Source organism: Parus major, chromosome 3 (assembly GCF_001522545.3).
Source record: "Parus major isolate Abel chromosome 3, Parus_major1.1, whole genome shotgun sequence".
NCBI classification, from domain to species: domain Eukaryota; kingdom Metazoa; phylum Chordata; class Aves; order Passeriformes; family Paridae; genus Parus; species Parus major.
The window spans coordinates 5369533-5395027 of NC_031770.1; the positions used below are offsets into that span (position 1 = coordinate 5369533).

Sequence of the window (25495 nt, forward strand, 5' to 3'; positions counted from 1 at the left end):
TTTTATTGACTACAGGCATTAAGTTTCAATACAGTGAGCAGGGAAATTTGTTGCCTTTAAACTCTGTTTCTTTCACCTTTGGAGAGCTAAAGCAGGTGGATACAGGTTGTGGAAATTTAGGTGTGCTGCAGACATATTAAGTAATTCAGTTTTAATTTTCCATTTTAACATCTTGCTGGGTAAACATAAATATTGCAATTAAGCAAGATTTAATTCAGCCAGGTGACATCTTAGATACCCGATAATAGATGGCATAGCTGAATTTATTGAGCTGCTTTGTGCTGTCAGTTTTACTGTAGCCCTTGCCTCTTTAGAAGATGCATTAAGGAGGAATTTTGACCTTGGCAGGTGTGGAGAAAGTCTTGAACTTAAATTCAGGGAAAATTTCATGGAAGAATTAGGCAACCTTTGGCAGTTTTTTGCAATTGGGTTACGGATGGACAGGAAGAAAAAACCTGGTGAATGTACATATATATGTATTTTTTGATAGAAAATGATAAAACTAAGAGTTTTAAGGGGCTGTTTGCAGAAGGTGGGGTCTTTTTCAGCAGTTTTGTTCATTATAGGGGGAATTTGGAAGACAAGTGAAGCAGAATTAGCCTCCTGAAGGACAAGGCATTAGCTTAAGCATGATTCTCTGTATTTGCACACAACAGGACAAGGTGCTAAGATGCATTTGTAGAGTTTTGCTATTTAGTAATATGTTAAAAAGCTGACCTTTTTGAAACACATGCATTAACTTTGGAAACTAATTTTCCAGTATCATCATGTCCTCAGCTGCAAAAGAAACAACAGGTATTAATATAGTTTATTAATTTATTTAGTTTTAGTTAATTTGTACTCTGCACTGGAATAAGTACACAGAAAGCCACCTTTTAGAATATGTGTGAAAAATAAACTTCGGCAGATGTTGCTCTTGTTAAACTATCCTTGCTCCACATATGTGAGAGTGCCTTGAGTGATAGGAATAGAAAATTGTCATTCAGTGTTTGACCTCTGTATTGTGCAAATCAGCACAAACTCCAGTGGGGCAGAATGGATGGATATCAGGATCAGTGTAATATATTGGGAAAAAGTCAAAACACTCATTGTAAACAGAAGTCATGCATCACAACCTTCTGGCATCTTTACAGGAGCAAGTGAGTGTCAGAACAGGGAAATCTGCCTGCCATAACCCATTGAGATCCTCCAGAAGGGACTGACAAGGTGCTTCACCAAAGGCTGTTGAAGCGAGCTGAAAAAGAAGGTCCATGCACAGATTCCCTGGCTGAAGGATGAAAGCAGTACTGGAGTCAAACACAGAACTCTGGGTGGATGCTGTATTTGTAAAGGACCTGAGAAGGGAGCTGAGTTAAGATGAAAGGTTAAAATGCAGTTGGGCAAAATGTCTCCAAGTATTAAATGACATGATGATTTGAAATGAACTAGAACATGTGATTCTTAGTGCACGTGGGATTGGATTTGCCACAGGATGTTGTGGATGCAAATATTCAAGCGGTTTTATAAACCAGTTCACAAACTCTGGGACAAAACAATCACTGATGATTTCCAAACACAGATGCAGCCTATGAGATATAAAGCCCAGGGTCTCATGTTGACAAAAGTCTAATACATCTGGTGAAGAAAGTAGTATTATTTGCTTATGTTTTTAACCTCTTTGTGTACATATCTTGTTGCTGTCAGACTATATGGGTCAGTATGGACCCAATATAATGTTTTATATATTTAATGTCTACATTTTCTTGCATAAAATCAATGCTATTTATCATTTTCAGTGATTTTAATGTTTTCCACATGTATGAGGATTGGTGCTAATTATCAGTGGAATTTTTCTAAACATAATTGTGGGAAATATTTCCCACATATTTCCAATTAGTAACATAATCCACAGGAAACTTGGGAAAAAAATAATACAAAGGCTTTGAAATGTAAAACTTAAGCTTTTTTAAAAGGCATTTCTAAATAGCAGTTGAAATCCTAGGTACTGGTAGTCCTTTTTGACTGTACTAAAATTACGTCATATTTTCTTTAATGCAACAGCTTTTTTGATCCCAGTGAAACAGAAATGTTTTTTGATAATAAATCAGTCCTTCTTGCCAATCCACCACTCTCCCTCTGTAAAATGGAGCTTCTCTGAAATCTTGGGAGCATGTTGTTTCTATTATTCTTCATAATAGGTGAAAATGAGCAATGTGTTACCCATGATGTCTGTATATTGTGTTTTTCACAAGTGTTTTTCCTTGGGTTTTCATGATATGATTGACCACATGTGAATATAATACCTATTAGTGCACTTAGTGTGAAAAAGAATTGTAGAAAGCAACAAAGCCAGTTAGAGATTAAGCTCTACTTATGTAAAGTACTGAATTTGGTTTTTAAAATGTTTTCATGTTAGAAACAATCACACTTTGTTTGGATCTTCCTTTCCTCTATTGGAAGAGACTGGAGTCAATTAACTGACTTTTGTAAATTTTTAGAAGAAGAATAGTCAACACTTCCCAGCTCCATAAATTGCGTTGTGGGAAGGAGAATATTTGCAGAAGGATAATTTTTTGAATTAGAAATCTTTGGTGTGCCTGCCAGGGGCATGTAAATAAATATTAACCTATGCAATCTAATGCTGTACTCACCTGCCTTCCTTAGAGGTCAGGGATGGGTTACAGGGGCCTCCTGAAGGCCCCAGGTTGGAGCAGAGTCAGGTGCACTTTTTGAGCTGCATCTGATTTAAGTTAAGGTCTTGTCATCCACCACCTGCTTCTCATTGCCCTGCTCTCCTCCTAGAGGTTACCACTTAGGTTTGTTAGGAGAGATATATGAATGGTCACTTCCTATTTAATTCTATCAGACTTGGTAGATTGTAGGATGCATTTTAAAACAGATGTTGAATCAAAACTGTTTCAGGTAGGGGACAGCTATACCTGCTCAGCTCTGGTTGGTGCTAACTGTGGGAGATGTAAGATGGAGGCAAATGGTAAAACAGCTTTCTTAGCCGCTTATGGTTTAGTCCCAGGAGCTTTTCTGGTGACAAACACTCCACTAGGTACTTTTCACGATCCATCCTTGCTTTTTGCCAACTTCTCAGTGTTCAACTGTGTTCAGATTTTACCTATTTTTATAAATTTCTTGTTGCTTCTATTTTTTTTCTTTTTATTCAAGTATAAAGTCTCTTTATTATATACTCTGTTCAATGCCAGATGAAATAAATCTTTTTTTTCTTGGACATTATAAAAATTATATCCCTTTGCTTGCCAGCTGGTAATTGCTTGAGGTTTTTGCTGATCTGTTTCCATTTTGAAATATGATGTATTCTCCATCATCTGATTCTGCTTTTTCAGCAGTAAGATTTAGAGCATCACTTGTTCATTTGAAAGACTCATCTGTTTCTTCTCTTGTACCTTTGCAGATAAAGCACTGAATATTTTGTTGAACTTTCCTCTTCTTCTGCTGTGTGCTGACTTAATATGCTCCCACTTAATAGAAGGATTTTGTCCAAAGGGTGTCACTTTTGTAATACGCCTTTTTCAGCATGAGTCACTTTTTTCTTCTGCTGTTTCTGAAAAAGCTTTCTTGCTGTTCTGAAACTTTCCTGGCTGGGTTTAGACAAATTAGTTAAAACAGAGTTAAAAGTACTTCTTTTACATACTTGGAAAATAGAACATTTCAACCATTTCAGTAAATTTAACAGTATTAAGAAGTTTGGCTTGCTATACTTTTTTAGCAAATAAAAATACTTCTGCTTTATATTTTTGTCTTAAAAATCCGATCGTGTGCGATCAATGTATCTTTAATCTGTTAAATTATTTTGGCTTAAAGATTTAGCATCTGCAAATATTTTATATTGAAACATGGGCTGCAGATGTTTGGTTTGGTTTTGCGTTGCCTCCTTCTTCCCCCTTCAGTAGCTGCGTGCTGCGGTAGGTAACATTTCCAGGAGAGGCAGGGAAGGAAGGGAATTTCAGACCAGGTGAGACCTCATCTCTTAGAATAAAAAGGAATCTGAAATAATTGCAAAGTTGGACACATGGAACAATTTCCTGCTTGGGACCGGCCCTCACTTCCCCATTCTGTTTTTATGAGAGGGAAGTCAGCCCATCCCTGCAGCTGTTGGACAAATAATTCAGAAATATATTTGTGGGTGCATCATGTGCTGGAGAACTGCTGCTCCTTCACCCCAGCAAAGGGCACGTTACCTTGTGAAACAAACACTGTGGTTTGCCTCTGCTTCACCTTACAGGAAGCTTGTAAATTGTGTTCTCATACTCTCTGACGTCTGGTTTTGCTTCCTCTGACACAGTTTATGTCAGAAGATACTGAGGGTGGTGTCTCCACCTAATTTTTATTGCACTTCATTTTCTGGTATATGCAGAAACACATAAAATTAAGTGGCACATTGCTAATTTCCTCAGCCCTCTTGTGTGGTGGCTCTTTTCATGCTGAACAAATCCATCAGTAGCTTGCCAATACATACTTGTTGATCTTTTGTTGATGCTTAAAGTCTGGCAGATTAATATTAAAATACAGCATGTAAAGTGTGTATGGGAAAACCCGTGAAAATCTTTTAACAAGTTGAACGTCTGAAAAAAGCCCTCAAACCTTTTTATTACTGGCTGTAATTTCTTTCAAAAATTATATTGTCATGTTACTGTTGGCAGTCTTTAGGGGTTCTGTTAGCTTTAGGAGTCATTGCAGTTGTTTTGATACCTATTGCTGTAGGATCTGATAATTACAAACCAAATAATTCTGCTATGCAGAGTGTTTTGTACAAGGTGTGTATGAGTTCCTTTTCCTTTCCACCTGGGAAAGAAACAAAATCCCAGCAATGACTTTGTAGAACCTCAAAGAATGTCCCTAACTCCAGTTGAGTACAGCAATGACAAGGCAATTCTTCTTATGAATTACTTTCATAATAACAAATTGTTGTCATTATTATTATTGATAGCTCAGGGTAAGAGCTCAGTAAGGGAATAATCTTTATCTACACCCACTTATCAATGATCAGGTGATACACAATAGTTATCCTGTGGCACTCTGTTGTTGTGGCTAAGCCCTAGGCAGTGTCTTTAAAAATTTGCAATTAAGAATTAATTTCATTTGGGTAGACTGTGAATATTTTCACCTCCTCAGTTCATATGGCCACTCACCTTCCCCAACACAAAAGCAGGTTGTTGCAGACATGGGTATTTCATCATTGCTTGCTCACAATGATTTAAAAAATACCACAGTTTTTAGAATAATACTTTACAATAAGAGGGTGAAAGCAGCTTGTTGGAATCTCAAATTATCTTTTTATTATCTTGAGCAAATACTGTGCTGCTATTTCTGTTTTTCTGGATCAGTCCTGACACAGGCAGGGACATGGTGTAAATCCTTTCAAAAAGATGGTGAGATTGCACTGTTACTTGGAGACTTAGCCCCAAGGAAAAACTTGCTTTTTGCAATTGTTCGAGCTCCAACTACATGACTCTCTTCAATATGTGGGCTACAAAACCTCCTACGGAATTGGGATCAGACCAGCACAGATTGACAACCTAAATTAAGCTTAATTCTCTCATGCAATTTAGGCCTCTTTTTCGACATTGTACCTGATAGAGCAGTTCTCCGAGACCAGTTCAGATGTTTAGATTAAGTAATTACTGCTTAGCCTGGCTGTGGGTGATGAACTGAAGGCTCTGTTTGCACTGCAGCATTTTATGTTGCTAAAAACATGCAGCTCCTTTACCTCAGCAGGTACTTGGTTTTCTGAAGGAGTTGACTTCATGAATTTATTTTAATCCGTTGATTTGGGTGGATCACTCAAGATTATGTGCTTAATTTGAATTCTCCAGTATCATACACATCTCCATCAGATCTGAAACTCCTTAGTGTTTTTTGTGTTTTCTTAAGGGTTGAATCATTCACAAGTATTTCTTGTTTTCTTTTTCCCATCATTCCTTAAGTTTAATATCCTGTCCATCTGCATCTGTTAAGAGTCTAAAATGCTGCCTTGATGTTGCATCCTAGTTTCATGAGTTGTCAGGCCACATTTGTCAAAGGATTGTTCTGAAGGCTTGTTCTCTGCTTACACCTCTTTGCCTGGCATGGGAACTTCTTAATGTGATCTTAATGTACCTATGGCTTATTGATTGAATTTTCAGATAACTGCTTTTTTTCTTCCACTAAGACATTGGAAAATTAAACACTCCTCCTTTCAGGAATTCCTCATACATAAACTATACTTATAAAAAAAGCAAGCCAACCACTTGTGAAAAATTACTTAGATATAACTCATGTGCAGGTTATAAAAGGGGGAATTTCCTCCCTGCTTTTGGAAAGTCTGACTGCATTTTAGATTGTCCAATTCCTGCTGAATCTGTGTATAATTTAGGACAGCTATCTTTGAGGATAGATCTTCTATTTAGACTCCATTATGCCACTGCCCTTGATCTGCTGCTCTGTTTTTACTGTTGCAGTGACCCCATAGATCTTTGAAAGCAGGGAATTTAAAAGATCTAGGTGATGTTAGTTGATGGCTATAATCCTTCTTTAATAAGAAGGATTTATTTGTTGAAACAGTTCTACAACTTCAGGATATAAATTTCTAACAAAGTACAAGCTTTGTACGATTTCCAGAACCAAGCAGCTCCTATCCAGAAAAAAGGTCAAAAGTGGAATGAATATACCCTTTTTCCCTCTGACATTTGCATCATATTTCTTGAGCATTTAAGAGTGGACTTGTGTCATGATTTCCTAGAGGGATTCTGCTTTTGGCTTCTTCTGGAGGCTTCTCTCTGTTCTGTTTCTGTATCAGCTGTTGAGAAATTTTTCTGTTATTGCCAGTACCTCTTGTAAGGTGGGCTCCTGATTTATCTCATAACAGTAAAACCATTCACTGGTGGTCTGTTGGTGCCTAAAACCCTCTGAAACAGAGTTGGAGAAACACCTTGCTTTGAGCATTAACTAAGGAATCACTATTTCTGCTCAACTTTGCTGCCTGGTGAAAAAAAAATTTACTATTTGCATCCCCCACCCCCCCGACTTGTTTTTGTTCTTTTTCCCCTAGAAGGATGGACCCCCCCACAAAAAAAAAAAAAAAGGAAACAATGAAAAAACCTGGGAGATTCTTGGAAAAATCATACACTTATCAAATTGTAACTTTATCTACTTAAAAAAAATAAGAAATGTACAGTGTTAGCTGTCACCAACATTGCTTTATCCCAAAAATTTATTTATATTGCCGTCAGCAGTGGTGTGACATAAATACCTATCCTGACTCCTGTGTTTATACAGGTTGAGTCATTTAAGTACTGGAACAGTGTCCCAATGTTTTGGGAGACTGTGCATTACCTCAAATCACTGTGCTGCTAGATACACTTGTAAATGAAAGTTAAATTAATGTTGTATAATGACAAATGTATCTCTTGTGCTGTATGCTCACTTGCTTAAGTGATTTTTGCGTGTTGCTGTATAAGAGGAAAAAGTCAAAATATTGTAAATCATTGGTGCTAATAGTATAAACAATAGGAAAACATAATTTTCTTTGGGACTAGAAAGATATAGAAAGATAAAGGAGGAGAAAAAACTTATAATAAGCCCAGAAAATATAATTTTTTTCATTAGACAGTTGGCACAGTGTATAGATCAATGATTAATTGGTCATAATTATACTCACAATGCTGTAGATATTAGAACTTGTTTGACTCAGTGCAGAACACTTACTGATTTTCAGAAAGAACTTAGAGAGGATGGAAAATGTTTAAATTTTCCTGTCTATTTTAAGACAAGATATTTCACATAAACTTACGTGTGGTTTATTTGATTTTTTTTCCCCACAGAATCTTTTGGCTGTATTTTTGTATTCTAGAGACTGATGATATGTCCTATCAATTTTGTCACAAAGCCAAAGGGCTTCCAGTGACATTTTTGAGTGGTCATTGGAATGAATTCTATGGTTTTTTTTATTTTATTTTAAGTCTAGGCATCATCTAGGACTTTACTCTGTAACATCAGAGTAGCACAGTGCTCAGGGAAGAGGGAAAGTAGCAAAACAGTTCCTATATGTTCATCATAGAGCAGTTTTGGAGTTTTGAGTGTGAGAGTTGCAGCTTAGCTCCTTCCTGCCCATCCCAAAAGCCGGCCAAACTCAGATGTTTCTGTTCCAACTCAGCTTCAATTAATTCAGACCCTCCAGTCCACATCCGTAATCGCAGAAATGGGAAACCCTAATGTGTGTCTTGGGAGGCTGGTTCTCCACTCATGTCTGCTTTAATGATACAGCACATTTGGAGTGCTGTAACTGAGTACAAACCCACCATGCTCATCTCCAGCATCCCAAGGACTTTCTGTTTATAAGGATTGGTTTTGTGCTGTTTAAGTGATGCAGTTTAAAGAAACAAGAGTACCCAAGTAGGAGCCCGCTGATTGTGAAAATGAATATAGCAATAAAAAGCAGTTATTTGGGTTTATTTACTCATAGGGGGATTTGCAGTAATAATTCACCATCTAATATGTGCTTATTTCAAGGTTTCAGCAGGTTATGAACAGATGACTTTGCATGACTGACCACTTTGTGTTGGGTTTTGTTCTGTTTACATTACATGTCTGGTTATATTTTCAATTTGCAGAGTCTATGAAGTGTTTGATGTATTTGTATAAACAATTTGATTTCTGAAAATATGTTCTGAATTAAATGCCATTGCTGTACAACAATACACTAACAACATTCTGAGATCATTTAAAGTCTTTTGTTTAGTAACACAATGAATGTCATTAGGCTGTTACAGTAAGAATGTGCGTATTAAAAACAGCTTGTAAAAATGAAGAGTTTTTGAAATCTAGAATTATGGGGGATATCAAATAGAAGCATCTGCTTCTGTCTTTAATTTTTGAGTGAAATGTTTTCCTATTGATTCTTGACAAATGTGTTTCCCATCAAATCAGGCATTCAAGTTTCAGTTTTGACAATCACACCTCAAAGAACAATTTTCAGTGCAAATTTTGAGATGGATGTTGAAAGTATGAAATTAGAAGTTGCCGTTCTTTTTGTTTGCCTTTCAGTTGTGGTACTTAGGAGTCACGAGTTGCATCTTGCAGCCACATTGACTGGGAATGCTTCATTTCCACTGAAATAAAAACGAGTATTTTCACGGAATTGCATGTCATCAGAATAAAAATAAAAATAGAAACTTCCATAAGAGGATCAGATCTGCTAATATAAACTGTACATTTTCCCTTCACTTGCCTCTGTTCCCTGCAATTATTTGTATTGGCATTTATTCTGTGCTTGTCCTTTGCTGCTGGAGCAGCCAAAGTTGTATTGAGCTGCTCAGTATAAACATCATCCACAGCCCTGTACCCTGTGAAGGCACATGAAGCATAAATACAGGTGTAGCTCTACCAGGTGTTGTGTAGCTCAGGAATTCAGGGGAGCCTGCATGGGAGCTGTCACTCATATCACATCCAGGACATAAGAAAAATATGAGGTAGTGAGTCTTGGGAAGGTCTGTGCTTCTATTCTCTGATTCCCCATTTTCCTCTTTGCCTGTGCCAGTTATGCTTCCCTGTGTCTTGTCCCAAAACTGTTGTGATTCTGTGGCAAAACTGTTGGCTTGTGGCTATTGAAATATTCCCACATGTGCTGTCTACAAGAAGAGCTATAAAGCTCAGAGGGATAGAAATCTTCCATGGGGAAACCTTGTCTATTACAATGACTCATCCACTATTTGTATCTTTGTTTTTTCTTTGAAGTGCTACAAATGTTTGGTGTTTGTAAAAGTTTAAAGATAATTTTAACTGTTCTATTGTATAGTTTTGAATGTGGTTTGTTATTTTCTTTTTTCCCAGTTGTTTCAAGATTGGCAGCTGAGACAAACAGTGCCATTCAGAAGAAAATAATTACAAGCATTCTCTCTCCTTGAAAAACAGGTCTATACTTTGCATCAGTGTCTCTATATAAAGTTTTGTAGTCAATAGAAAGTGATGCCAGGTAACATGGAGCATTTGATAATTTGAATTTTCTTGATGTATCAACTACTTGTTTGTTGTTATTAGTGCTGAACCATGAATAATTTACTGGCTTTCACTTTATAATCTGCAGCGTCTGCTAACTTTGAAGTTCAGTAGTCAATTTAAAGTTTGCTGGAGCTGACTAATGATTCACTAGAGATTTTTGTGAGATATTTTGTCATCCATTTAAAGCTTGGAAAGGTTTGCTGTTGCAGCCATCTGGCAATTCTTGGTTCTCTGGAGGAAAGAGAAGCCTTTTGATACAATAGATCAAAGCATTCTGCTCTTTCAGTGACTGATACCTATAAGTAATTTAGAAGTTTCTCAAAATGATTTCACAGTGCCTGTCTCATTTGCCAAACTTTTGCATTCTAGCTACAAAACAAGGTTGACCATGAATTACATTTAAATTATATTTGAATCATTATTTAGAAACTTCTGTGTACAGATCCAAGTGCTTTATAAACCAAGAGGTTTTAAATTTACCAAATATGATGTTATGATTAATAAAATGGATCTTGTTGCTCATAGTGCTAGTGGTATAGGTAAGGGTACTCTCAATAACTGTATTTGTGGTATACCATAAGCCTGAAATATGGATGTACCCCTTAGACTGTAGGTGATGTAAAGCCAGAGTCCAATACCATATATCACACTATTTCTAGAGCTAACTGTTAGCAGTTGGGATTCTGAGGCTGGGCTTTGCAGATGTTTGGCAGTGAAGAGCAAATATGGAGAGAGTAAGTGAGGACAGGAAGTGAGCACTGCACCATCTCTTGAAAGGAGCCCCATCTCACTCTGGATGGTCCATGCACATGTGAGGTTTGTCTGGGATCAGGATGTTGTTTCTATTCCATCAGACATTCCGGATGTGCAATTGCCATGACTGCACATGTCCAGTCCTCTCACAGAGTTCATTGCATCACAGATGAGCCACAAACAGGCAAGCCAGAATGATGAAATTGGCTTTTACCTCGCACGTTGTTTAGTTAAAAGTGTCTGAGTGAGATTTGGTGCTGGGTTACTGTAGATAAAAGGGAACCCATTAGCTGGTAATGCCCCATATCTCTGTGCAGAAAAGCAGGCAGGAGTGAATTAGTGCCCAGTGAAACTGGGGTGTGTTCATGCCATTCACTCTTCCTTCTGTCAGTTCATTATAATGATTGATGGAGCAGTGAAAGAAAATAACCCTTGTATGTCATTGTCCTCAATCAAAACCTCTCAAAGAATTTCAGAAATAGCTGATGTGTCTTGGGACGTAGCCTTTATCATCCTAACAACTATTTAGTAATATGTGAGCCTTCAAAGCACCATTCATAATATTGGCTAAATGACAGATGTGGTAACTACCAAATATCCACTGACAAATCCTTCGAACTTGCTGTTCTTTACATTACATTAGGTAGTTTGGAGAGAGGAAAAGACTTCTAAGATGCTGAATTTTTAAGTACTTATTAAATTTAAAACACCAACTAGATAATTAATGTGGTACCAAATTTCCAGAAAACAGAATGGTATGAGTATGGTGAAGGAATAGCTAATTTTTCACACACTAAAATTTGCTTGAACTCAGTTTTAAGTGGCATTTAGATAGCGGAAGAACATTTCACATACTTGTGCTTGTCATATAAACATTTCAGTGAGCTATCCAGGATAGGTCTGATGCTCCTGTTCCTTGTTAAGTCCACAAACAATGATAAATTTTTAATTCTGTACTTCATAAACTTCCACAATTTATGTGGAATTTCATGTTCAGCCTGCTGTAACTCTGAATCAGATGCATGTGCTTACCTGATTGTTTATCTCCCCGTCTGCTCAACATGTGCTTCCAGCAGCTATAGTTCAACATGTTTTTTCTTCTTTTTTTTTTTCCCCTCCAGTGTGGGAACTTCGCTGTCTTGGTGGATGTTCATATTTTGCCTCAAGGTTCCAGTAAAGACACCAGCTGGTTTTCAGATCATGAGAAAGAGGTACAACAATATCAATTCTACTTCAAAAGTGTATGGCTGCAGGGAAAAAGTTGGATTGCCTTGAACTGTTGAGAATTTTTCAGTGTTAGGAGAATATTATTAGTTATACCTAACCATCAGTGGTTGCCATAGGACCCCTAAGTCAACAATATGTGTTTTTTGGGTTACTAATGACCACTTTAAATTTGCTTTTTAATTTTTAAACTCTGTGTGTGTTCACATACATACATGCATGTGTGTATGCTGTGTGGATTCTTCTGACTTAACTTTTAATTTAAAAAAGATGCTTCTCGTGAATGCTTGTAAATTATCCTGAGTGATATAAACCAGATTTTGAAAGGTATCATTTTGCTGTTGAAGTATCTTCCTATTAATTTTTTTTCCTCATTCTGAGAAGTGTCAATGATGTTGCATTTAGAGGGTGCAAGAAAACATAAATATGCATGAAAAACCATAGTAGAACTGTTGCATCTTATGAAAAGAAGCTTCCATTATTATTAAGTGTGCCATGTATATAGCCTGATGAAATTGTGGAATACCAGTGCATCAGTGAGCAGCAAATTTCTGCCTGTAACTTTCATCAGATTGTAGAGAAATCACACAGGATCTTGTGCTGAGTTCCTGGCGGGAGCTTTCCCCTCAGTGTGGGAACTTGAGAAGTTCCCTATTGAAAACGAAGGCAGGACGTGTTTGGGATGCCTGTGGACTTTCCCGCAAGTCTCCGTTACAGTAATTTTCAGCAGATAGCTTCCCTAATAATGCCATCATTAACTTGTCACTGCACAGCGTCCCCAGACATCTCAAAGTCATACATTTAAATGAAATTAAAAGAAACAATACGTTAATATCCTGAGGGAGCAAAAGCAGAATATTTAGCAGCATGTGGTTCATCTGATTTGTGCTTTATAAAGCAGAGAAATAAGAAAATAGAGAAAATATTTTAGATTTCTTTTTTATGATCAAATGAATGCTCATTATCTTTTCTATTTATAACCAGTTTTACTTTCCTGGTTATCTAAGTTTTAAACGTTTTCAAAATGTATTTTGTAAGATTGCCAAAACAAAAGAGATGAATTTCAGGAAATTAGGTCATGATTGATTTAATAAAGAGGCATGACAGGACAGCATTCAGTGCATTTCTGTGACTGCATGTTTTGAGAGAGATACAAAGGTTGCATATTTTCAGCAACTGAGAAGTGTGGGTCCTATAGCTTTGCAATTCACTTTGGGAAAGTCCTATGCAGTATCTTTGAGGGGACAAAAGGTCGTAAAGAATGATTATTCCAACATTTTTTTTTTTATGAGAGCTTTTACATGTTTATTGCAAGTGCTTTCTGCATTTTTGTTGTTTCCACACTCTGAAAACCACTCATGGTGGTGCCTCTTTGCCTGTCTGTGGGAAATGTGGATGCCTCTGTAACAAACACAATTCCTGCTGATTCCCTGCTTACCCTGGGTGAAAGTCATCAGCTTGAGCTCAAGGATCCTGGTGATGCTGTTGCAGTGGCCTTTTGACTGCTGGCTCCTCCTTGGAGCACGTGCCATGGAGGGCAGCATGGAACTACACCAGTGCCCAAAGCATGAGATTGCTGTAAGGAAATACAGCTGGGTGTTGGAATGACCACAGTGGCACGCTGCTGTGACCAGCTGGATGTAGAGTATTCTTGGGATTGCTGTGAGAGGCTGCAGGATTTTCATCTTCCTTCTGCCCTTCCAATTTCCCTGCCCTTTCTTCCACACCCCTTTTCCCGTGGACCTGGCATGGCAAAGTCAAAGCTTTATCTTTGCTGTCTGAGGTCTTTGTGAGCATTTAAATAATATTTCCATAAACCCAACAAGTAAAATATGTTCCATGTAAATGAAAGAAGTGCACAGTAATGTTTATTGCTGTAGAAGGAACTAAAGACACACCGTGTTTCTGCTGCTTTTGAGGCCTTTTTGTTCTAACCTGAACACAGGCCCATGAAGGAATGTGTAATGGGAGCACTTTAATGAGTTAAACAGAAGAATAAGTAAATTCAGTAATTTATAATTGTGCTCTACAAGCAGAAAGGAAAATGTATTTCTTACTATAAAGACAAAATACTGGTTGTGATTGACTAATGTATGTGCTCTGCTTTCATTTAGAGCAATGCACTAAAATTTGTTGCTCTGAATACTTCCTACAATAATCAAAAGGAAATTTCAAGACAAGATAGTTTAGATACTACTCATATAATTTTATCTATTACCCAAACACATGATGGGATAAAATTATGTTTTTGTGTGCCACAAAGTATCACTTCTGGGAGCACATAGTTATGAACAATGGAAAATGAGAATACTGAGGGAAAAGTCTCAAATATGTGTGTGTGTATTAAGATTTAAACTTATTCTGGTATTCAAGAGATGAATTTTTGGTTTTTACTCCAAGTGGTTTTTTTTTCTGCATAATTCTGGCAGAAGGTTTTGCTCTTCCTGAGTTGTATGTGGTTTTATTGTGCTTTGTTAAAGAAAGTATGAAAGATATGAACAGTTATGTTTAGGAGCAGAAAAATCTAAATTAATTAGAGCAATTAAGTTGCTGTGACCTAATTTGCTCAGTCTTCCCCCCACCCCCAAATTAAACTGAACTGAAGCAAAATATCTGTTGTGATTTATAAGGATTCTTGCAGAGAAATAGTGTGTTGACAATTCCTGAGAGGATTTTTACTAATTTTTTTTTTTTTGCTTAAATCCCTCATACCTAATGTTGTGATACATTTTTAACATGTATTTTTTCCTACATTGTATGCATATGAAACTAATTTCTGATTTTAAAAACTTAGTATTATAATGTATTTCATCTGCCAAGTAAGAATTTCATAATGTAATGAAATTCTTCTCTCTTGTAGAAAAATTGTTTGATTCCCCTCCTTGTTCCCATTCATTTCCTAATTCATGTCATTCCTCTCAATGTTTTTCCTTTTAATGGGAGAGGGGGTAATTTTGTATTGATATCTGCTGTGTGCCTGTAAGCATTTCTGTAAATTTAGATCAAACCAGGCTGGTGGTTTCTCTTTCAGGAGGTCTGCAAGCTGCTAGAAGAAGTTGTTGCCTCAAGGGTCAAACACTATTTGGAGGCACCTAAACAACGTGGTCAGTGGAAATCCACAGAACATGGATCATCTGGGCCTTTGTTTCTTACCGGTAAAAGAAGTTATTTAACTTAGTGTGAAATAAAGTGTAGTGGGAAATACTGTTCTTTGGGTTTTTTTCTGTGAGAAATTTGCCATCAGGAAGGCCTGAAATAGTTGATGTTTTGGTTTGGAATTACTTCAGCTATGTAAGTGAAAAAACTAAGTGGATTTTAGTTTTCTGTGTTGCTTAAAAGTGAATGTAATGCTGGTACTATTAGTCTGAGAGACTTTCATTAGAACTAAAACAATAACTTATACAACCCTTGATTCTGCAAAATTGATTGAAATCTTGCTGGTTGGTTAAGTCTCTTTTCCACGCACACATTTAGTTTAGAATTTTTAAATACAGAAATAATACCTTTATTTTTCTTTTTAGTTTTGGCAATCTGTTAAGTCTTGAGAAGTTGGTGTGATGTGATAATTGACATTTGTCATTTCACCAGTGCTACTGCAGGCCTGGCAGCAGCACCCATGCCCTTGGGAGTGCAGAAGAAAATGAGATGGAGAGCCTTCACCCACCCTTTGGAACTCCTATTTTGTGTGTGTGAGGGTGTTGAGGCCAGTGGGTGCCATTTCAGTGCATCTACATTTTGAACTAAGGATCATGATCATTGTAGCTTGGGCCTTCCAGTTAGATCAGCTTTGGGGCTAAATGGCTGCCAGTTTTTGTTTAATACCATTTCATTGTTAGCATAATGGTGGGATTTACAGTTGATGGGCTTATCTGTTGGTCTTATATCATACCAGCAATTTATCTTTACATAGTTCTTAGGCAAAAAATTACTGGTGTTTGATACTAGCCTAGAGCAGGCTATAAACTTGTCACAGAAAAGAAGGGCTGCTGGAGTAAAGCTCTATGCTGGCCATGCTTTGTCACATTTCCTTAAATACATTGAGAGGTCTCCACTGGAGTATGACTTCTGCAACACATGTGATTACATACTTACATTACATCATCTCTGTACTCATACATTTTAGAATTCAACATATATTACGTGAACTAATTCAATTGGGAACAAGTTCTCTGCTTCTTAAAATGCTTTCCATTGCTGAAAAGGTATATTCCTGTAGAATGCTAGTTGGTGGTTGCAGCTTTGCATGCTATTGTCAACAATAATGATAAAACACAGGTTATATACTGTGTGGTTGGCTTATTACTGCAAAATTTTAGGCATTTATGGGAGACAGGTTCTTCTGGCATGACATGGGCTTTTTCCCACCTCTCAAGAAGACAGTACCACGTAAGCAAGAGGTGCTTCAGGCCATTAAAGGATTTCCAAACCCTTTTCTTCCTTGCAAGTTGTAACTACATTTTATCCCTTTCAAATATTATTGGTGTTTGTCAAGCACATGAACTTTCAGACCCTTGTACTTTTCTGATTGTGAGTGAACATTAGAGATGGTGGGATCAGAATTTCTAAGGTTTGTTGAGGTTTTTCTGTGTTTTTCTTTTATCAAGGGATGTTTTTTATTATTTATTTTTTAAAGTTTCCTGCCTCAGTAAAAGGTAGGTCTTGAAAAAATGATGGTTTTATAAGGTAAAATTGCCAGATATAATAGTTGTTTTTATATATGTGGGTAGATGCAACTCTAATTTGAGGGTGTTTTTGAGAACTTAGGGTCGTCTATTTTCTTTCATAACATGAACTTTTCAGTAAAAATACTGGTGTGATGTTCCAGAGTTGGGAACTGGTCTTCTTCTTGACTCTTCCCCTTGTTTCCTGAAAATTAAAAACTTAGGGATATGCATTTGAGGAGGTCATCAGTAATATCAGTGACAGTTTCAGATTAAAGGATATTTACTTTGGATGAGGCAGAATGACTGTTCCATCAGTTTTCTGCAGTTAATCTCACCGTCATTAATTAACAATAAAGAACTAAAGGAAGAAAACAGGCTGTGATAACGAACATTCATGTTAAGCTTCATTTCCAAAGCCAACTTTTTCTCTCAGCCTGCTTTGCTCAAGGCTGTAATTTGTAAGAAAGGAGTGCTTTGTTCAAGTCCAAGAATCAAGTTTCTTCAAGTTCCATTCAAGTCTGTTCTTACCTGGGAAGGAAATAACAGAATAGGTGGGTGTTCACTGGGGCAACCGGGCCCTGCCTCTAAGGACTGACCCTTTGAGGTGAGCCACAGGGCCAGGAGGCTTTACCAGTTACCTCTTGTGTTCTGCCCTCCTCTCTAGGATCACAGGTTCTATTTGTAGGCTTCAAGGAGATGGGTTTGGGCACAAATGAAGTGCCACATTCCAGGCCAGTGTGTGGCTGGCAGTGTTTTGTACCACACAAAGGAATGCACGAGCCTGGTACTGGGAAAAGGCTTCAGCTGCAGCTCTTGCTGCATTTGGAGGTTATGAAGTTTGAGTTCTTCAAGCTTTATGTGGTTTCTTTTGCTCCAAGTTATTCAAGTCTGTGTGGAGTTTCAGTGCTGTAAACCTGCTGCTCTTGTAAGGAGGTGTGTATCTACAGAGGGATCCTTCACATGTTTATTAACTGCTTGCTTGCCATTTCCAGTGTCCCAGGTCAGCATTCCACCACTGGCTGTAGTTGCATCTTTTCAAGTCAATTTTAACTAGTTTGCTGTACACACTGCAGGATGTACTCAAAATTTCTTGAAAAGAGGCTTATTAGACCAGTATTAAGGTTTTAGACTACCTTTAACGTCAAGGCATGTTGTATTAGGTTTCATTTCAGAACTAGAAGCCAAACTATCTTAAGATTTGTTAAGTCTTCTACTTCCTTACTACTAAAGCTTTTGAAGAGAAAATTTTCATCTATCACAACTTCTTTTTAGTATTAACGTTATATTATGTTTAATATTAATATTATTTGACGCTACCTTTCATTTTTGTGGCACTTAATATAAATACCCATGCAAGTTACTTGTTAATTTACGTTTCCTTTTCATTTGAGTTACACCCACACTGCAGTGTGTGGTGGGTCGCATACCAGCTCATTAGGAAATCTGTGGGTGTTACACACAGGAGAAGAAAGAAAGAAGGAAAGAATGGAAAAATGAGAAAAAGTAGCCAAGACAAGCAAGTTCTTCCTATTCTTCCTTCTGTCTGAACAATTTCCACACCCTTCCCAAATGGCCAGTATGAATAATTTGCCAAAGTAAGCTTTAATTTAGTCTTTGGACATAGGCTTTTGTATAAACTCTGTTTCTTGTGTTTAATTAATGTCCAAATGTGTTCCACTTTGTTTTATTTTTTTAAAGAGAAATTTAAAATGGGGTGGATTTTAAAGGCTGAATTTTGTCTGCATCCAATCTGCATGGCCAAAATCATGCAAGAAGGGCATTGGCCAGGTATGGCTTGTGATTGCATAATTTGAAGTTTCATATTCCACAGAAAGTGTCTGGCTTTGATCAAGAGCAGTGAGAATTAAGAGGAGACTACAGAGGTCTGAGTAAAGATATTAAATACAGGAGAAATGGCAAAGGGACAACTGAAAATAATAAGGAAGAAGGTAAGGTTCACATGGGCACAGAGGAAACAATAAGGAGAAGTGAAAAAAAAATATGGCTGATAGAAATGTCAGTGTTAGAAATGGAAGGAAGGAAGAAGGTATATTGTAAACTGACCTTCTTCCCCCATCTTGAGGGAGGAAAAAGTTAACTATGGTTTTCCTACAAGTAATTTTCAGATCTACTCCCATTCCTTCCCTAGCATCCTTGCTGTTTTTCTTGGCTTGAGGGTGGGACATTTTTGCTCTGATTTCAGATCTTTTTATTGTACAGTCTCTTCTACAGTGAAAATAATTAGAGAACATGCTGTCACATGGCACAATGAGCTCCCAGCTTGATTTTATCTGCTTTCTCTGGGATTCTGTGTATTTTTTTTGTATGTTTTTAACTTTCTTCTCTCATGAAATGGGGCTTACTGTGATCATGTTTCCCGAGTCTGTCTTTTCACCCAGTTGTTTTTAGCAAATGTGACTGTACTTTATTAACAGGTAGAAGTCTCAAACTTGAAATTCTCAGACATAAACTTCTTGTCAGAAGAAGTCAGCTTACTAAAATGAGAAACTGGAAGAGGTACAAGAGCTGTTATGAGTAGTTCAGCCTTACAAAGATGTGGAGTCAAAGTTCATGTCTTATTTAGTATAAAGAGAATCGCATAAGATGCTGTTTCATAAGAAAATACATTTCTCTTGCTTATGAAACAATTTTTTTGGCTCCTGCAAGCACACAAAAAATATACAATAAATCATGATGGTAAATATTCCAAACTCTTTTGGCCTTGCATTTTAATTTGAACATTATGATGTTTTTAAGGGGAACACCCTTTTCAGACTGCCCCAGTTTGCTTTAGCAGTGTTCCCAACTGCTGTAGGACATGAATTGTGTGAAATACTTGTAGGGTATGTCCCACATTATAGTCTTGTAACTGCAAAGCTGACTTATTCCCATCCTTCCAGCTGTTAACTCATGCTCCTCTGCTGTGAAACTGTCTGGTTTGGTTTGAACTAGAATCTTTTCACTTGCCTTGCTTAAACAGCAACTCTACAACTTTTTGATGGCTGTTAACTAGAGGGAGAGTAAGCTGCCATAGGGGTCTGAGGAGGAGGCTTTCCAATGAACTTTGATATTTGGAGTTGCACATTGTAATATCTGTCTCTCAAAAGAATTACATTGCAGCTTCTCTACAATGGACTCATTTATGATTTGTGGCCAAGTCCTGCAGATCTGTGTGAACTTTAAACTTACATTCATCTGTCTGTGACAACAGAACTCCCTGAAGTATGCAGTAACTTATGCAATAACTTATGAAAAATGTTTTGATTAGTATCTTGTACTTAATATTTCCTTGTTTTGCTTTAGATTACTTCCCCCCCCTTTTTTTTTTACAGCCAGATAATGGGGAATAAGTTCACCAAAGCATTTTTCTTATAGAAGATCAAGGTTATATATCTGAACTCTTTCTTTTGTTGTTTTGTTTTCTCAGGGTAATGGGTATTTGACAAGAACAAAAGAAATGTCTGTTCTTACACACTCTTTGGGTGTTTTCTTTTTTTGTGATTTTTTTTTCTATATTACCTTAGATTGCAATACAATAGAATTAGGAAAAATTCCAAGAAGGGCAACAGAGATGATCTAAGATGAGGAAATGCAATACAGGGAACAGTTAAGTGTGCCTGGACTCTTCAGCCTGGAAAGTATATAAATTATGGGGAATACAACCAAGATCTGTGAAATAATTTTTTTTTCCTCATTCTCTTCCAGTTTGAGAACGAGGGTGTATCAAAAGAAAGGATTGGAAATGCTGTGGTAGGTAGGAGAACTGTGTAAGTCTTTGCCAAAGGATAATAGATATGATAAAGGCTTGTGCTGCATCCACAGCAGCATGGGAGAGTATTCCAGGGAGGGGGCAGAATCTCCTGTGGTGCACTAAAGGCCTGAGTTGAGAGGGCTTGGAGCCTGGCAGAGTATCAGGGAAGTAACTACCTGCACTTGGCTCTTGTATTTAGTGTCCCCTTGTAAGCATTTTACAGCCAAGGTGTTTGGCTAATTTAGAGACCTTTGGTCTTCCCCTGTGTGGCCTTCCTCACCACTGTGCTCCTCTGAAATTGAGACCTCATTCAGTCAGTCAGTGGGTGTCAGACTGTGAGGAAGTTCTGCGCTGTCTGGACTGAAGCATGTGCCTTTGGAAGGATCTTCTGTTGTGACACTGATGCTGGCAGAGGCCTCAGCAATGGCTATCCCAGTCTTACATGGGTTATTTGCAGCTGCAGCACCAGCTGGGTTGAATGTGTTCTCCCTATTTTACTTCTTCCTCTGTGGCAGCTCCCCATGAAATTATTTATGGTCTTGGGTAAGAAATGAAATGTTGTACTTATTTTAAAGATGTCCTTAATAAAGTGTTTTATATAGATGGTATTGGATTGAAAAAAAACCAACAGAACATTTGTTTGATCTGATGTATTTTTGTGAAAAGGAAGAATTTGGCCTTAGTTTTGAAAACAGTCTTGACCTCTAGCCTTAAAATACTCTCTGCCTTAATGCATTGTATTGCTTTCTCTTGCTTTCATCTTCTTTCCATTTCTTTGTCATCTGATAGGATTTTTTTTTATATTTTATGAAAAGAAAGAAACAGTATGAAAATGACTCCTAGTTACGTATGTGTGCAAAAAAAAAGTGTTTGCATGCACAAACAGCTACTCTCTTACATATCTGTGTGAGCTGTAAAGGTCTTCCTTTATCATCCAAATATTTCTGCAGAGTGATTTTGCTGTTAGTACTTCAGTTTATGCAATGACACATATTTATGCAAATATAAAGTTTATCTTTGGAGTTTTCTTTCTATAGTTAGGCAAAAAATCAGCATCCATTAATCATGTGTCTTTATAAAGTGGAATGATGTGTCTCAGTTTCCCAAAGTTGGCTGGAAGTTAATAGGTAATTTATCTCTATCAGTTAAAAATGAAATTTAGGGTACTAGTTTGATGCAGGTGTTTCAAGTTAAGCAAGATGAACCCCACCTTTAATTTCTGATTTGATACTCACCTGAGAATATCAAAGTGACTCTCATCTAGGCCAGGGAGCACACCTTTGGAAAGAGCCCTTGGCATGCTTGTTCCAAGTGGGAATTCAGCATTTTTGGAGGGCCCATGAAGTGAATTTGAAAATCTGTCCCTAAGCACTATTTCTTAGTTGACTGCCTTTACTTTGCAACATCTTTTCCTCTTGGAGGTGCTCTTCATGTGTGCTCTCTGTAGGTTTTACAGCTTCTCCAGTTCCTTGGAATCAGGAATACAGAAGATGGATTCTCAGTGTCCAGCTCATGGACCTGTTTAACACTAGGCACAGCTGCAAGAGGTGCCAGAGAGGTTTTGGGTTTAAGTGCTCACTGTTTTGGTTAAAATGTTTTGATTCTAAAACTTAACTGGGTTTAATAGCTTCTTGTGTCTTTAGTTCAACTGTGCATTAAATGAGATGAAAAAAAAATAAGGATTGATTCTTATTTTGAAACCAATTATTCCTTTTTATAAAAAGTGCTCTTTATTAAATATTTCTAAAGAGAGCAATATTGTTTTGGTTAAAATGTAAGCAAGAAAGAATAGGGATTTGAAATAAAACCTGAAAGAAATGTGATTTCCCTAGAAATGTTCAGAGGAATTTACTTAATTGCAACCAGAAGTTTGACCTGGAAGTGTAACGCTTTGACCTTTTAGCTGTCTGGCTTCCTAAATGTGTTGTTTTGCTGTCTTTAAACTGTGAGAAAATCTCTTTTATACATCTTTAACCCTTGCCTTCCCTAAAAGTCTCAATAAAAGTCTGCAAACAATCACCAGCAAAAGAAAAATTATCATGATATTTTAAGGAAAGAAAAAAAAAATTGTTGCAGCTATGTATTGAACATTGAAATCCTTTTTATTTTCCTTTTAACTGGAAGTAATTGAGGGTATAATTTCACTGTTAAATATGAATAGGAATTTCTTTTAAACTTTCCATGCTACCATATTACACAATAATACTCTTTGTTCTTAAGTTTCATTATCATATGACCAAGGTAGAAATTACAGCTTTTAAAATTGCAAACATTTTTGCGGGTTTATTCATATTTGGAAAATTTTTATAAGCCTTTATGGGAATCTGTCCAGATAGTGATGGAGGGCCAATGCCTAAAAAAAAAAAAAGTGCCTCTTTTCTCTATTAGTAGTTTATTGAGAGCAATTCTGGGTATTTGAATCACCACTGAGTACCAGGTATGTTGTGGTTCTTATGCGTGAAGTATTTCTGTGCACTACAAAGGCACAGTGGCAGAGCACAAACAAAACTAACCCAACAAAGCTTTGCCTTAATTTACTAAAAAAAAACCCAGAGATAATGAAATAAAAATTTAGTAGTGTAGAAAATAATAAATACTTCTACTTGAAAATGGGAGGAAAGAAATCCAGTGTAATCTTGACTTTGTTGTGGACTTAGAACTTGATGTATCCATCAGCTTCAGACAAATCAGAGATGTTCTAATGCACAGCAAACTGCACATGTTCATGGAGAAACATTCCATATTCACTGTACAAATCCATGTTTAAATGCCAAAGCTTGCTTTAGAGGGAATAGAAGATGACAGTTTTGTGATTGTTTACTGAGTATTTCTCTTTATCCTTTAATTAAGATGTTTACTTTGGTGGGGGTTTTTTATGTGCAGGTATGTGGATCATAGAATATGGGCAATGTCTGTCTTTTGTCTGCTGTTTTCTTGCTATAGCAAAAGACAGGATTGTGGAGTTTGGTCTTTTGCATTAAAGACCTTAAATTTGCTATTTAATTTTGAGGAAGAGTGTTCTGTGTACTTTTTTTATCTTTATTTTTTTTTTCACGTGGCATCTGTTAAGCTGATGTCAGAAATGAAGGCTGCTGAGCTGTGCCATTCAGGTGGTCCCTTATAACACCGTGTTCTTGAGTGAGCTAAAATGAGTGATTTTATTCATTCACTTTGCAGTCATTCTCCAGCTCTTTGCACCAGAACCAGAGCTGAGCTAGTGGCAGTGGGCAGATGATCACAGGCATGGTTGTTCTTGGTCTCTTTTGGTGGTATCCTCTTTGCATCAGAGCTTGTGAGAGCCGAAGGACATAGAGACTTCTTTGGAAATAGAGCCTTTCAGCAGCTGACTTAATTAGGGTCTGTTTGCCAGCATTTAAAAAAAGAAAATATAGAAGGCTCTGTTGTGGTACTTTCCACCTATTTGCTATGCTCCAGAATTTCCTTCTGTTCTGGGTTGTTGCAAATCTAACAAGAGTCTGTTGTGTGAAAAGACAAAAACCTGTGAACCTCTGGCATAACTTGCTTTATTCACACAACAGCATGAAACTGCAGGTTCAAGTCCACACATGTCTCTTAGAACTCACATTCTTTTGAAGTGTCCTCTAGGTGTTAGGGTAGAAAAGGAGATTCTGCCCATCAATATCTACCTCTTAGCTCCATTGGGATATCCTAACAGGAATCCTCAAAAAAAAAATTAAATAATATTTTTTGCTATATACCAAGATCACCTTTGAAAGAACTGTTTTCATGTTTAAGCCGCTTCTTTAAAGTTCTGCTGAATATACCTGCTCCTCGTTGCTTTTTCCCCTCTCATTCTTCCTCATCATATCTCCAGTGGCAGTGTTGGACTTTTTCACAAAGCCCAGAGGTTCTGTAGCCCTGTGATACAATATATTCCTGACATTTTTGGTGACCCTTACCTAGAGACCATTATTGATGGAAGATGAAAGTCTCAGCCTCTGTGGGAGCTTTAGGGTTAAAAGCCTTTCCTCTTGGGGGTAAAAGTTTTGCAGAAGTTATTTCCTATTGCCAGGGAAAAAAGAAATAGAGCCTGGAGACCTGTGAAAGGTTTGATTGACTTTATTTAAAAATCTTTCAGCATCATAATATTAGCACCAGTGATTTTTCTGTTCTAATGAACAGTAAGGGGAATGAATCATGTCTGATAAATTCCAAGAGTCTCATTTCCACATTTTGGTTGAGTTTTTGTGCTTGAAGAAACTTTGTTTTGTCAAGATCCCTCACACTTCAAATACAAAATCTTCCATTTCAAGTACTTCATGGCATCAAAAAATTCCATGCAGCTCATGGATTTTTTTCAAGGAAAAACCACAGAGACAGGCTGAAAGGACATATTTTGTGAAGGAGGCATGTGCTGTATTATGCATTCCCTAGCATGCTGAGTCAAACTTGGGTCCATCACAGTGTCTGTGTCTCATTTGAGGCAGAATCTGCCTTCCTTTTATCACTGTGAGGAGTTCAGTGATGTGAGTGATTGGCCTGTTTGGGTAGAGCTGTGTCTGGCCAGTTGTGGGATGTCCTCATCCCGATGTGCTCAAGTGGCACTGGAGAGTTTAACTGAACTCCATCCAGTACAGACACTTTGAAGATACTTTGGCTTCTCCTGGGCTGCTGACTTGTCAGACAGTGTTTACCCAGGGTTTGTTTTCCAGTTCTCTCTGCCTTTTGGCTGGTAGCAACAGATGCCTTTCTCAGCCTTTCTCTTGGTCGTTGTGCTCATTCCAGTGGTTAAAGAAGTCCAGGCACGTGGCTTTCTCTGGAATACAGAGTAGATGTTCAAAACAGGGAGCATTCCTAAATAGCTTTCAGTTTGTGCCCATCACATGCAATTAATAATGTTGTTATTGAGTCTGAGAACAACAAGAGGGTGAAATGAAATCTTGTGTTCTGTTGGAAAACAGTTGTCTGTGGTAAAGGTGCACTGACCATCAAATCTATTGCTCTACATTTATCTGCTTGAATGCCTTGGCAGGTGCTGCTGGCTGTTACTTCTTATACATTATGAATGGGTATGGATCTTCCAGGAATGGATCAGCCTTCTTCTCCATCCTTAAGTATTAGTGAGGGGAAGATGGTCTTTTTTCTTCAGAGCTGG

General features: G+C 37.4%; 1 protein-coding gene across 7 annotated transcripts in view; it reads left to right on the forward strand.

Moving 5' to 3' along the window:
• SLX4IP (SLX4 interacting protein) overlaps positions 1–25495 on the forward strand; it is a 71737-nt gene that overhangs the window by 23396 nt on the left and 22846 nt on the right. For all 7 annotated transcript variants that reach the window (XM_015621829.2, XM_015621823.2, XM_015621828.2 and 4 more), the window contains 2 exons: positions 11862–11951; positions 14996–15119. Coding sequence is in view for 6 of the 7 variants with exons in the window: in XM_015621823.2 (XP_015477309.1) it covers positions 11862–11951; positions 14996–15119 (214 nt within the window). In the remaining variant the exon portion in view is untranslated. The remainder of the gene's footprint in view (positions 1–11861; positions 11952–14995; positions 15120–25495) is intronic.